General features: G+C 38.6%; 1 protein-coding gene across 1 annotated transcript; it reads left to right on the top strand.

Moving 5' to 3' along the window:
* Positions 1 to 463: 463 nt before the first annotated feature.
* LOC138356551 (protein SPT2 homolog) lies at positions 464 to 9178 on the top strand. Its single transcript, XM_069312745.1, has 7 exons — positions 464 to 487; positions 1136 to 1276; positions 4794 to 4892; positions 5314 to 5757; positions 5904 to 6041; positions 6409 to 7250; positions 9001 to 9178. Exons 1-7 carry the CDS (start codon positions 464 to 466, stop codon positions 9176 to 9178), a joined length of 1866 nt encoding a protein of 621 aa, XP_069168846.1.
* The last annotated feature ends 6347 nt before the right edge of the window (positions 9179 to 15525 follow it).

The following is a 15525-nucleotide window of genomic DNA, read 5'->3' as shown; positions in this document are numbered from 1 at the left end:
CCTTGTTTGGCTGAAGGCATAGAATTAGGTTATTCTTTAGTAAATACAAGATAAAATATTTATTAAAAATACTACTCTTGTCATTATCCATTCTTGGTCATTATCCATTAGCTTACCTGTCTCAGTTTTTAATGAACCTATCCTTTTGCTAATATTTGTTCAATATAACTGAAAATCCCTTTAGGATTGCTTGCCCTGCTATACAAACTTCATAGTATCTTTTTTGGCCTCCTTATCTCTTTTTTAATATTTAAGATTTTTAATATAATATTAATCAGTCTCCGTGGTGTAGTTGTAAGACACTCGCCTGGCGTTCCGCTAGCGCTTTGTCACGGGGTTCGTATCCTGGCCGGGGAGGATTTACTGGGCGCAAATCCGTATACCGGTATTATTATTAAAAGCGAGGAGTTGTGGTTGACATGATTGAAGTGTACAAGTAGAAAAAATGAAAATACGGTTTAATATGTATAAACACATAGGAGTAAAGGTAACTGCCGAATGCCTATGGGCCCATACGAGGCAGGTCTAATTTATAACCACCCAATCCCACTCATATATATGTCCTACCCACGCTTGAAACAATCGAGGGACCCCACCTCCACCATGTTTCACGGTAATTGGTTCCACAAATCAACAACCTTGTTACCACACCAATATTTTACCATGCCTCCTAAATCTAAACTTAACCAATTTATACCCATTGTTTCGTGTTCTGTCTTACGTTGATACTTTTAATACCCTATTAATATCCCCCCTTGTTATGACCATTCTTCCACTTGTAAACCTTTATCATGTCACCCCTAACTCTTCGCCATACTGATAAATACATAATATATATAATAGGATATATAAGATAAGGATATCCAATATAGGTTATAAATTGGATAAATTAAGATTTAGCGAAGACCTGGGTAAATACTGGTTGTATTTACCTTTTACATTTACCCAGGGATGTGGATTTGTGGTACAAATTTTCGGGTAATATAGTAGGCGTAGGATCTGTTGGTTGTCTCAAGCGTAGGTTAGACATATGAATGAGTTTTGGTGGATATAAATAGGAGCCACATATTAGCCAGTTTAATTGATTTTTATGTCCTTACTTAAACCAAGCACACTATCATTTATATTATTTCAGGCAGCAATCAGTGGGTTTCGTGCAACGTCCTCCAGGCCAAACAAGGTAGAAAGACCAGCTCCTAAACCGGAAGCAATCCAAGCTGTGTTGTCCAGGAAAGAAGAGTTGAAGGAGAATGAAGAAGCTCGGCTTAAGAAAGAGGTAGGTTTATTTAAGGATTTTAATATGCTGTAAATTCACAAATTTTCACGTGATTTTCTTTCCTGAACAGATAACAATGAACCAGTGCTGTAAAGAGTTAGGCAATACTAATCCTATTGTTGTAGCGTATTTTGATCCCCGTTCTTGTTTAAGCCGATTAAATAGGCATTATTAAAAAATAAAATATATTGATTTTTTATCTCTTTTTGTACTAGACAAAATTTATGTATCTGAAATTTATGATTGAAGTTAGAATGTGGCAGACAATTAATTTCCATGACAAAATAGCGCCTATTTATCATTCCTGTAAGGGGCTGGGCAGCTCTCGGGATTCGTAGTTCCAAGGTTCTGGGTTCGATCCCCAGTGGAGGTGGAAAGAAATGGGCAGAATTTCTTTCACCCTGATGCCTCTGTGTACCTAGTAGTAAATAGATACCTGGGAGTTAGACAGCTGCTACGGGCTGCTTCCTGGGGTTACTTCCAAGAAGCAACACTTCCTGGGGATGTGTAACAAGGAGGCCTTGTCAAGGACCGGGCCGCGGTAGCGCTAGGCCCCGAAATCATCTCAAGATTACCTAACATAATTACTGAATGCACTGATGGCTTCCTCATGATGCCTCTACTCTTGTTTTTCCTGTGGCATGCTGTGGTCTCTCTAACTCTTTTACTCCTACTAATGTTCATATAATATAATTTTATCTATTGTTCTTCGTGTTCACCTTACATATTTGAGCTCAAAGTTGACTTGTTACACCGTGTTCTTGTGCTGGAAAAAGTTAGTCAGGAGGAGGAGCAGGGCGACACTTGCCTCTCTTCTTTATTTCAAGTATTGCTTTCAGGTTTTAAAGTAAATTGGAATATCTATATAAATAAAATTGAAAATGTTCATTTGTTCAAAATCGGTAAACTCCCAAACTTCTTCACCGATTGCTTTGAAATTTTGACACAACGTTCCATTTGCATAGAGCGTGTTTTTATATACCTACTATATAGATATCATGTATGTGACAGGTAAACAGTTTTTTTTAAACTGCGTTTTTCATGTGAGGGAAATCTCCGAAACCTCTTTACCGATTGCTTTGAAATTTTGAAACAAAGTTCCATTCGAATATGGACGTATTTTTATATATCTACTATATAGATGTCACTCCTGTGAAAGGTAAAAACAAGTTTTTATGGGAAAAACAGTGCCATTTGTTGCACGTAGAAGCAGTACATGCTATACTAAATATACTGCGATTCCATATCATTGTTTTCGATTTCGTTGATAAATTGAATTTTCATAGATTTCGATTTATATTCATTTTGATTTAATTATTTTGTGTGACATTGCGTTGGAATTGGGCTGTGATGTTATCTTACCGTTCATTTTGTGAGTATAATTTATTTGTTTATTTTTTCATTGTTTTACATTTCGTTTTCTTAACTGTTCTTCTTATTTTTCAGTGATAATGATACCATCATATCATTTGATGTTCCCATTTTTCTGATGGGAACATCAGATCATTTGGGAACGCATCAGACTAGGGAATGGGGATTGGTGGGAAGGATGAGGGGACGGGAGAATGGTGGTTTACTTGTCCTCCCCAGTTTAGAATGGTGGGGAGGACAAGGAGAGTGGGGGATGGTGACGAAGACGAGGGGACAGGGAAGGGAATGGTGGGAGGAAGAGGGAACGAAGGGGATGGGGGAGTGGAAAATGATTATTAGGATGAGGGAATAGGGAAGGGGGGGGGGGAATGACGGGGAGGACAGGGGGACAGGGAGAGGGTGTCAGCTAGTTCTTTAAATACTTTGTTTTTAAAGGAAGTTTACATGTATACTTTAGGCTTGCATTGAGGTCCCCTCAAGGTCAAACTACTGACCTTCACCAGCATACAATCCGCAATGCCCAACTCCTAGGTTAGGAGTTGCAAGGTGAACAGCGGCATTAAGTGAAAGGAAAATTTCGCAACCACTTCTGTTCAGCCTGGGAATCGAATCCGGGATCTCCAATTGTCAAGAGCAAAACCATATCTTCTCTGCCTGTTATACAACCTGGCCTCTCCAGTACTACATTGCATTTTGACTTATAAATCTCTAAAGGTCAAAAACTGATGTACCAAATATCGTCGCGGCTCACATAATTGACGTGATGTCCCGTTTTCTGTTCGTGGGTCCGCAGTTAGGTTAGGTTCGGACAGTTTAGTACATGTGTTTAGTGACGCTGGAGAAGCCGGGCTGTGTTATGAGCTGTAGCGAGTCTGCTCATTTATTTATTTATTTTGTGAGAGTACATAACAGATTATTATAAGTAGGTACATTGTAGCAAAACATGTATATTGTGTTGAACATAATAACTACGATATAAGTTGATGGCAGTGATTACAGTGATGAAGTTGCATGTCTTTAGTACTAATATTGGGGAAGTCGGCAGCACAAGATGCAGTGTGAATTTGAAGCACAAGGGTGGAAACTATGAGCTTGAAATTAGGTATTTTTTGGTTTTACTTTTGAGTAAATCATAGGTTGGACAGCTTTGTAATTATTTAGGGAGGCAATTCCATAGACAATTTATTTGCAAAGTTTTTTACACAGATTGTTTGACTCTGGGGCTATCACAGAGATACTTAATTCTGGTGAGGTGCACATGGGTTCTATTACGTCTGTCAATGAAGAGTTTCATATAAGGATTTAGGATAAGGGCTTTGTACATTTAAAAAGCACAAGAGAATGGGTGGAGTGAGTGTATGTTTAGCATGTTTAAGGACTTAAACAGAAAGGTTTAAAACTCTTTAAGGGTTTGTGTTTGAAAACAGATTGTTATTATTCGGATTGTTGTTGAGTGATGTTGGGATTGATGTAATTTGCAGTGGGTGAACCCCATGCACCTTATGTAAGATTAGCGAGTAGTATAATGAGAGGAGAGCAGAGTGGGGAACATAATATCTGATTTTGTCGAATATACTAACAGTTTTTTTTTTTTTTTTTTTTTTTTTTTTTACTTTTTAGCTGTGTTGAATGTGTGCTGTAATTCTTTCTTGTCAATGTAGGGCAGGGACCTTTTATTTCCAATCTGGAGTTGAATTGCCAAATGAGGCATTTTATTGCAAAATGAACTTTTTATTGTCAAATTTATTTATTTTATTTATATTGCCAAATGAAGTTTTTATTGATAACTTCAAATCTGTTTGACGACGTATTTCGCTTAATGATTTAAGATGAGTAAAGATTAACACTACATCATAGACGAGAAAGTCACACTGGTCAGGACTACAGGGACCAGCTCAAAAAGATTTGTTTAACGCAAACATATTATGTAGTTTAACCAACAATTGTTTTATTTTTATACGTATGTCACATGGAACATTTTATTTCACAATACTTGTTCATCAATGTTTGAGCGTTTTTCCCATGGAGCTGGTTGTGAAGTTGTTATAGCTGCCATTATGCTAATCTTGGTAAATATAACAACTCCACAACCTATTGTTTAGTGTTTGAATTCAAAACATTTGACACAGAAAACTTGACATTTCAGAATTTGCTGGCGCTGAGAGCACAAGCCAGGAAGTGTAATAAGCAAGTTAAGGCCATAATCAACAAGGGGGCTTCCAAGTTTGTTGTAGATGATGCTAAGGTAAGCTTGCACAGAGAATATTGATTATTTGGTGTTATTAGAAATATTAATGAAACTACTGCTTTAGTAGCTTCATGGTTTTCATTTTCTAATACCTGAATTAGTGTTATTATTTTTTAAATCAAATATTGAAGTGGTATTACCAGCTTAATTCTAGTATTCTGAGGACCAATACGTACTGACGCGAGACTCTCCTTTCAATTATAAAGCACGGTTTCTCGAGTGTTCTTTCTATAGGAACACTATAGGCGGTGTTCTGTGGAGGGACATTTGTCAAATGAAATAACAAACCAATATGATAAATCGAAGTTAAATTGCAATATCAGTTGTATAGATAATTTAATAAAAAATTTCAATGTTAAAAAATATTTTAAAGTAAATCAGTTTAGTTTGAATTAATGATAAGAATTCTCTATACCAGCTGCGTGTCCCATGCAGCCACAGTGCGGAGTCCCTATACCAGCTGGGTGTCCCATCCAGCAAAGTGGGGAGTCCCTATACCAGCTTGGTGTCCCATCCAGCAAAGTGGGGAGTCCCTATAACAGCTGGGTGTCCCATCCAGCAAAGTGGGGAGTCCCTATACCAGCTGTGTGTCCCATACAGCCACAGTGGGGAGTCCCTATACCAGCTGCGTGTCCCATACAGCCACAGTGGGGAGTCCCTATACCAGCTGCGTGACCCATGCAGCCACAGTGGGGAGTCCCTATACCAGCTGCGTGTCCTATGCAGCCACAGTGGGGAGTCCCTATACCAGCTACGTGACCCATACAGCCTCAGTGGGGAGTCCCTATACCAGCTGGGTGTCCCATTCAGCCACAGACGAGAAAGGGTCTCTGGGACATCAAACATGTCCCCAGAGAACATAGTAACATAGGAATTAGGGAACTGTAGAATGCCTATTGACGAATGCGAGTCAATTCACAATAAAAATGTTCTGATTCAATTATTTGATATTGCTGCTCTTGTTGTATTGTATTGCAAGATGTAATGATCGCTGTATTGTCGTTGCAGAACATAGCGACTGTCAAAGGAGAGGAGCAGTATGACATGAATGATTTTGGATATGAATCTACTAATAATCAGCACATTTTCAGCAAGCTGGTTAATCAATATGCAAACAATGCTAATTGCAGTGCAGCAGATATCAAGGTGAGTGAAATCTCGTTTTCTATGAGTATTATGAAGGAGTTCAGTTGTCTTATTATACTCCGCTATATCCTTGTACAGGTCAGACATGTGTCTGTAAATGTCACATATCAGACATGTGTCTATAAGTAACACAGGTCAATCAGGTGTCTGTAAGTAACACAGGTCAATCAGGTGTCTGTAAGTGACACAGGTCAAAAATATGTCTGGAAGTGACACAGGTCAGACATGTCTGTGGCGCTTGCGAGTTAGGTAGGAGGACAGGTTGGGCTGAGACATTTTGATTCCATATTTTCTTTTTACAAACATAAAAATATTGGTATTTTATTATGTTTTTTTATAATAATAATATTACTGTATGTTATTACAGAGCGGAGTTACCAACACAGTGAAGACTCAACTGGAAGATAAATCAACTTCTGGAAAATTAAAACGTAAATACAGTAGAGAGAGGGAAAACAAGGGTTATGATAAGAACCCAAAAAAGCTCAAGGTGACGCCTAGACCGGACGCACCACCACCAGTGAGTTTTAAAGAGCTTCTTGTAATTGCTCGCAAGAAGCAGTCACTGCCTCTTGCAAACTTGAAGGATGGAAAAAAAGAGAAAGACAAAGGCATATCACAGAAATACTTTGGTCGGCCTCTGACTGCCATAGAGAAACTAAAGCTGGAAGACGAGAGAAGACGTAAGCTAAAATGGTTGGGAAAATTGCCACAAGACAAAACCGGAGTTGAAAAGCCCCAGAAAAAGGAACAAAAGGCTGATGTAAAAGATTCACCAAAACTGAGTAAGAAGGGTGAGATTATAAAGAAACAAGAAAATACTGCCAAATTAAACCAAGCTCTCGAGGAGCCCAAACAAGAATCTAAAGTAGCGGACAGAATGAAGTTATTTGCAACTGCGGGACATTGGCCTCGGGATCATCCTCAAATCAAAGGAATCAAACCTGTGCAAAATTCCAGACCAGCGCCTTCAGAACCTCAAACTTCTATTGGTAAAGATATGAAGCCTCAGAAGCCTAGATATATGCAAACAAAAGACATTAAACCATTAAGACCACAGAAGATTCCACATCCCAAACTGCGCATTGCCAGTGATTCAGAAGAGGAGGAAGACTCTGATATGGATGATTTCATTGACGATGGAGATCAAGGGATAGATTTCTCGAGGGAAATCAGAAACCTATTTGGCTATGATAAGAGAAAGTATCGGTGAGTATTGTATTTTGTTTGAGTATTTTTCCTTTTGTGTACATATGTGCGAATGCGTTAACTAAATGGTCACAGGATGGGAGCCACAGTACTGGTTTCCTGCCTTATCTATAATCTTATTATACGTTGATTTGATATTCCAGATGTTTTAAACATACACTACTTTCTTATTTAACAGACATTTATGCATATACTGTATTGCGTATTTGTTTGAATGCTTGAAATTATTGCCTCTTGTTCTCGATGCTACACATGTAAACACATTTCCTCGTAAATTCTGTTGCAAGTTTGTTCATGAGGATTCTTTCACCACTTTCTCTTGTTTAATAGTTTCGACAAATCTTTTTCTTTGATTAAAAATTTATACAATTTTTTCCCATATCTCTTCTTTGTCTTATATAATAGTGTATTAATTTTACAAAAATACTTTAGTGTGTGTAGAATTTTGAACTTTTTAACTTAACTTTCTCTTCCTAGTGTTTTCTCCGTGACAATTGCCTCTCATAAAATTACATAAATCGCAGATAACTGACACTGATCAGAAAGAGACACGAGTGTTGGGTTTTTACCATTGTATGTAAAAAAGGAATCTGCCATACTTATTTTCTCTTTGTTTAATTTAAAGATTTATTGAATTAGGATTTTAAGTTTCCATCTATCGTAATATGAAGCTAACATACCGTACATTTAGTGAGTCTATTAGTTATCATTTACGCACATATTTCTATATGCATTCTTAACTATGTCATCTAGACCTGTTTTGTTTTAGGTTTAACTACTTGGAACGAAATGTACATGTAGCACGGGTTGAACTGAGCCCTAATTGAGTTCGATTATTGACAGTAATTTTGTTACATTGATATTTGGGTCAAAGTTTCATATGAAGGTATAGTTTTCTTCTTTTCGCACTGGTTTTAGTCTTTTGTTTTAACAACATTATCTTGGTACATTATGTGATTTGTACATTATCTTGGCAGTGGATATAGATGCACAGTGTTCACTAGTGTGTCCCATTCTTCATTTTTTTTAAACCATTGAAGTCGCATTAAATGTGAATTTTGCATTTAATGCAGCTGCTCAAGTTGGCTGAATGTTGAGTTTGATGCGCAGTGCTTGAGTTGCTTCACATTCTAATATGTAATGTAAAAGTAGCATTTCTGCATCTTTTCCACAGATATGACACCCTCTAACTATTGGGTTTGTTACCTTCCAGCAGCACTTATAGACAAGTCTAAGTTTGTATGGCTAATGCAATTTCTCTGGATAGCTTTTTACCAGGTTTGAAGATGTAGTACCCCGTGGCATGTTAGCACCACATTGAAATGTGTCCGCTTTTCGCTACTTTGGCTCTGTGGCGACTTTTGATATTTGGGAGTTCTTTCTTTTTGTTTTGCTCTTTAATCTATGAGAAACTTAGAGGTATTTTTACCTGTACAACAGTTAAAGCAGTAGCAGTTTTTACTAGTGAGTCTGCCTTTTACATAATCAACTATGCAAATGTAATTTGGTATATAATTTAGGGTGACTAACAGCCCTAGATTGTGTGCTTCTTTTCCTATTGTAAGATTTCAGTGATGAGTTTTATATTATCTTTGTGCTGGCTGGATAACAATGCCTGAAGTAAAGATTTAGATTCGGTATGAATGATGACCTCTTGTAAATTGTTCGAATCCTTAAGGGGTCAAGAGATTTCAGCTGCATACTTAAGAATAATTGTTTGGAGATGTGACTTATATAATGTGTTTTTCAGGGATGAAGTTGATGACTGCGGTGATATGGAGGCATCTTTCTCTCAGGTGCAAAAAGAAGAGAGAATATCTGCCAAAATTGGACTTAAAGAAGATCTTGAGGATATTCGACGAGAAGAAGAAGAGAGGAAGAGGAAGATTGTGAGAAAGAAGCACTTAAAACCATCTAAGAAATGTTAAACGTTAAAAAAAGTTATGATTTGAGTACACAAGATACCTGGTGTGTAATTGTTTATTGTAAATGCCACCACAATTCACCAACATTCCCACCCAATTCACTCACCACCCTTCTCGCCCAATTCACTCACCAACATTCCCACCCCATTCACTCACCACCCTTCTTGCCCCATTCACTCACCACCCTTCTCGCCCCATTCAATTACCAGTCTTCTTGCCTCATTCACTCGTTAGCCTCACCCTCTTTAAGAGGTCTGGTCGACGATTTAGCCGCGGGGACGCTAAGTCCCGGAAACACCTCAAGGTAACCATTTTCGCGCCATTCACTAGCCACCTTTTTTGCACTATTCAGTCCCCATACGTTTCCGCCATTTCTGTATTGAAGTTCTAATTTTATTATGTTACATGGGGCATATAACATGTTTTGACAAAATGTTAGGTAATTTGACATGTTCTATATCTATCAATCCATTTATGTATGTTTGTGACAGTGTCAGACCACGGAGGAAGAACTGAAATAGGAACAAAATTTAAAGAAAATTCAATTCTTCCTCCGTGATCTGACATTCACATTTTTCATCACGTGTTAATTTTCGTGACTTACACACATGTATGTATGTTAGTATGTACGTATGTATGAATGTATCTATCTATCTATGAATCTATCTACCTATCTATATCATAACTAGCCGCCATAACAGCAATATGTAGCCTAGTAAGCAAGACCTCACATAGACAGCGACTTTGCTTGGCATTTCAAGAAATATCTTTCAAAGCTGTTTATTAATATTTTGACATCTTGTTTTTAGCTTAGAAATATTTTACGTGGGTTAGGCGGTATTGAGAAATGTTCAGCATATTTAGGATTAGCTTATAATTTAACTTTGACTCAAATCACAAAAATACCATCCATACATATTTAAATTAAAATTATCACTGTACATTATCATTTCTGATAGAAAAAACTTTTGAAAAGTTTAATATATTTCCTAATTTTTTTATGCAACTCTGTCTATTAGGTGCTACATGTAAACATTTATTGTGTTTCACTCCCGCCCCTCTCACCCCGTCCCTCTATGGAGGGGCAATCAGGGCGAGGAAGAAAGACATCTATAGGAAATGGAAACTGCATTTAAAATTCTATTTTAATTTTCATTTGTCCACGTTTTAAATGTTTTTCTTTAACTGCCATCCCCTGCCTGGAGAAGGGTGAAAAACGTCACCTGTCATAGTAGCTGGAGAGAAATGCTGTAGTGTACAGATTATATCAATAAAAGAATGTCTAAAAAGTACATAGCTGCCAATTTTTTGTAATAATCCTCGAATATTATGCTGTGAAAAACTTGATAATATATGTGGCACTTCTGCTCCACCAAATGTGAACATGAACAAGCACCTGTTGAACAAGAGCTTGTTCAACAGGTGTTGAACAAAGCAACAACAAAGTTCTTTTGAACTTTGGTATTTACCGCTTTTTATGACTAAACTATCAATAGAAGGCTTCCTACCACGAGAACTGCAAGTGAGTTGTGTAAATTAAAAAAAAATATATTTATATTCAGCTGTAAAGAAAGTCACTTGAACAAATCCACAAGGGCAGTGACGAGGATTCGAACCTGCATCTGGGAGCATCCCAGACACTGCCTTAATGGACTGAGCTAGCTTACTGTCAGACTGAGCTTACTCCCATACGCAGGTTCGAATCCTCGTCACTGCCCTTGTGGATTTGTTCATTTGATGCATCACGTTAGTGTGATCTCTGTGTGTAAAGGCACTTGCTTTCCAAGGGAGAAATTTCAAATCTAAGGAAATAACTTTTAGCCAGAGGAGGAATTAGGGAGGAATATTACTCAGGGAAGAAACTCCACACTGGGAAAGAATATACTCTATACACTAAATAGAACATAACGATGCCAACACAGAAGACACCGTTCAACATAACAGGACAATTACACTTGACTAATCATTGTATGTAGATAGCAGCTGCCTTATATGGGCCAATAGGCCTTCCGCATTCTTATGTTCTTATGTATTCCCCCATGTTTTCACCTTTATTGTCTTATCACCTGACCCAGTGCGGGTATAAAATCAACCAAACCTGAAAATTCCTTTCACTTGAGAAAGAACCATGGAGGTTCGAAGCATTGTGCAAATTGTATAAATAAGTGTAATACATTCTATTGTAATTCACTTCTTTTCTTCACCTTAAAATTACGAAAATGAGTTTTGGAGAACTCCTATTTCAGCTAAGCCCTGATGCTAAGAAAATAGTTAGAGGGATAGAAGCCCTAAACCAGAAAATAGTAAATACAGAATATGCGGTCATATTCAATGAGACATATACACTAAATATGTATCAAATGAAAACCAATGTAAACGACAAATCCGGAAAACTTCTCTTCTTGGATTTCTCAGCTATTTAACTTGGAAACCAATTCTTTGCTATTTTTTACACTCAACACTTGACAACAGGCAGTAAAATAGTATTTATACAAAGTACAGTTACAACTGGTGTAGAATTTTGTTACTCAATCAGTGAACACACAAAGAACCAGGAGGTAACATAAGGCACGCCAGCCACAGTAACCTCACTATTTATGGTAAATGTCACTATTGAGGGTAAATGTATTTGTTGTTGCAGGGGGGGGGGAGGCAAATTTAAGTTATTTAAATTTTAGAATTTTCTTGAATATTTTAATAAAAAAGTAATTTAAAAATTCTCAAATAGTCGTCTGACCAGTCAGACGACCATTTCTTATGTTAAACCAAATATTAAGAGGTGTACTGCACCCAAAGGGGATTTAAATAAACATTTTGTGGAGAAGTCACAGTCATGTAAAAAAAGTCAGGAGTCATGTAATTAAAGGTAATAGGCAGAGTTAGTGGGGGACACAATGAAATTTGCGGAAGACCTATGTAGCGATAGTCCTTTCCCGTAGCTGCTTCCCACGACATACGTTCCAGTCAGTGAGGTACTGTCACAATGAGAGGTTGTGTTAGCTGGAGCTCCGATTGTAGTAATATTATTATACGAATAATAGAAGGATAAGTGAAGGTACTGGTGAATCTAGTTGGAGCTCTGAGGACAGAGCTGGATTCGCTACGAGAGGAGTTACAACAGCTGAAACAACATCAGGAAGAAACAAAGGAGGCGACCAGTATTAAAAAGACCTCGTCTTGGCAAGTTGTAAAGGACAGGGGTCTTAAGAAGACCTTGGCAAAACCGACAGTAATAGCCTAAGGACTTCTAACGCATTTGATGTGTTAGAGGACGAGTGCTGTGGTGAACCTGTAGTTCAACGAGGAGGCAAAGACAAAGCAACGAGGATCATTGAAGCGCAGGTCCCTCAAAGTGCCCTAAGGGAAAAGGGAGGAACAAAGCGAATTTTGGTTATGGGAGATTCCCAGGTGCGGGCTGGCGGGCGGGGTGGTGGGTGGCCTCCACCCGCGGGCGGGCGCGCACATGGGTGCCGCCCACAGGAGTACCCACGCGGCTGAGCATGCCTTGCTCTGTACTGTGGTGACAATGACCGGCGGCGTCCCCATACTGACGCAGCCTGGCGGAATGCAAAGTCCAACATGGGCCTGTAATATCACCTACACGTACACTGCCCAACATCAATTGTCCCTTGCCACTAGACAGGATACGCGCTCCATTTGTTACACCATGAGGCTCTGCCAGCCTGCCTCATGCGTTCACACAGTCAACTGTCTCTTAGCTTTTTACTGTTTCTTCCATAAATCCCTGGCCCCAATTCACTTAATTAGGCCTTGACACAACCCCTGATGGCAGGAGTGTCACCAATCGAGTAATCTGGATGACAGAAGCGATTAACAGGGGGTGGAGGGGGAAAATTCCCCCCCCCCTCCACCCAGACACGTCTTCCTTCCCTGGCCGCCCAATTCAAACTGCCGATTTGGCGGGCTAAGGGGACTCAAAATGCCCCTACCTCCTTACTACCATGCCTAGACCAATCAGCTTGAAGCCGGCACGGCTCCCACATGCCGGACCCACTCATAGTTCTTCGCGCCAAAACTAGGCTTGGACCACACGTGCGGCACCCAATCATATGCCTCCGTCACCCTCGGGCATCCTGTGACGTCACAAGAAGGAGGAGGCCTAAGGAGAGTGGCGTGATGTCTCCCATGTGGGGGGGAAGGCAGCGTCACTCCACTCTCCCTCCCCTCCCCCTGTAAAACCGTTGGGAGAGTCTAGTACCTCCCTACACCACTTCACTCTCAATTCCCATCCTATTTCACAGAAACAGGAAAATCTCTGTAATTCTCTCTACTGAGCAATCACAGACTTCTAACTACTCACACATGATAGTTCGTAACATAAGCTTTCATTCAACACCCAACAAGCATATGTTATTTTGAAAGCTTCAGTTTCTAGAGTGCCTAGCCTAATCTAGAAATTAGGGAAAAATAGCTGAGGGATCTAGATCCCTCACAATTTTCAAGAGGAAACTAGATTTACTCCTCCAAGGAGTGCCGGACCAACCGGGCTGTGGTGGGTATGTGGGCCTGCGGGCTGCTCCAAGCAACAGCCTGGTGGACCAAACTCTCACAAGTCAAGCCTGGCCTTGGGCCGGGCTTGGGGAGTAGAAGAACTCCCAGAACCCCATCAACCAGGTATTTAGACAGAACGTTTAGTGCCAGAGATAAGGGGAACAGGTTAAGGGTTTGCTATCCTGGAGCTGGTATTGGTGATATTGTTGGAAACATGAAAGATATTATGACGGGAAATTGGAACAAACTTGCACTAATACAAACTTATTTGTATTAGTGCAGGGGGTAATGATGTTGGCGAGTTAGGAGTGAGGAACTACTACAGAGATTCAAGACAGCAATATAATTAGTTAGGAACAAGGGAGGAATCCCGGTCATGTGGCATTCTTCCAAGAAAGGGAGTGGGAAATGAATGTAAGTTGAGGACACTTAATGTTAATTGCAGGCTGGAAAGATATTGCAAATCTAATGCAATATCTTTCATGGACAACTGGGAACACTTCTATGGAAGAAATGAAATGTATGCTTGGGATGGGGTGCATCTATCGACGGCTGGGATTGTTGCTGCTGCGAACTCGTTGAAACCAGTGGTTAGAGGTGTTTGTTTGGGTTTAAACTGTTAGTAGATAATGGTATGGGAATTGATTTGGAGGAAGGAAAATAAAAGTATGTGTTTGGGAGAGAAAGGAATTGGCAAAATGATTAGGAAAATTCATAGGCCTCAAAATAACAATTCACTTAGGGTATATTACACTAACAGTAGAAGTCTAAAAAATAAAATTAACGAATTAAATGCTCTTGTCTGCACAGAAAAAATAGATATTATTGCACTTACCGAAACGTGGATGAATGTAGAAAATAGAGAACTATTAGCTGAATATCAAATAAATGGAATTAAACTATTTCACACAGATATATACATTAGACGAGGAGGGGGAGTAGCCATATACGTTAGGGACAATTTGAAATGTAATCTCAAAGAGGGAATCAAATCTGAGCCACACACATAAACTATTTGGATAGAATTAAACAAAAAAGGAAATCAAATCTGAGCCACACACAGAAACTATTTGGATAGAATTAAACAAAAAAGGAAATAATATTATAATAAGAGTTATATATAGGCCAAGAAATTTAGACAGAATGGAAGCAAAACATCTATGGGATGAAATATCTATATCTAACAGTATTTATGTCATGGGTGACTAATTTTAGTGGAATAAACTGGTTAAACAAAACAGGGAATAATGAAGCAGAAGATTTTATAGAATTAATTGATGATTGCTTTCTTACGCAACACATTAAGGAACCAATGCGGGAAAATAATATTTTAGATTTAGTGTTAACTAACAGGTAAACACAAATTAAGGACATCGAAATAGGGAATGATCTAGGGAACAGTGATCATAAAGAAATCAGATTTAGCATAGAATGGAATAGATCTGTAAAAGAAAATTCTGTTAAAGTACCTGATTTTTGAAAAGCTAATTTCAATAACCTAAGAAATTTATTGGGTCAAACAGATTGAAAAGTCTTGGGTATGGGGTGTGGGCCGGTCTTGGAGCTAGACGTGAAACCCAGCGATAGGTGACGTAAAAGGGGTTCTCGATGTGGACTCAAAATATAACCTATTTAAAAATATTCTAACCAAAGCCCAGGAATGTAGTATATCATATAAATTGAATAGATCGAATACTAATTATCCAAAGTGGATAACAAAGGATCTGAAGAACCTTATAGGTAAAAAGAGAGCGTGGTACAAAAGGATTAAGAATTAGGGAAGTCAGTTTAGAACAGGAATTCGTTCAACTGGTTAGAAATACTAAAAAAGAGATAAG

This window comes from Procambarus clarkii, chromosome 73, assembly GCF_040958095.1.
Source record: "Procambarus clarkii isolate CNS0578487 chromosome 73, FALCON_Pclarkii_2.0, whole genome shotgun sequence".
NCBI lineage: Eukaryota > Metazoa > Arthropoda > Malacostraca > Decapoda > Cambaridae > Procambarus > Procambarus clarkii.
The sequence above is the reverse complement of the archived record's forward strand: the minus strand, read 5'-3'. Positions and strand labels throughout refer to the sequence as shown.

Bases quoted from the DNA above. Each gene is read 5' to 3' on its own strand.
- LOC138356551 (XM_069312745.1), top strand. From the start codon at position 464: ATGTATAAACACATAGGAGTAAAG. The intron at 4,893-5,313 runs GTAAGCTTGCAC...TCTCTATACCAG, and splicing joins TTGTTGTAGATGATGCTAAG to CTGCGTGTCCCATGCAGCCA. The intron at 5,758-5,903 runs GTAACATAGGAA...TTGTCGTTGCAG, and splicing joins ACATGTCCCCAGAGAACATA to AACATAGCGACTGTCAAAGG.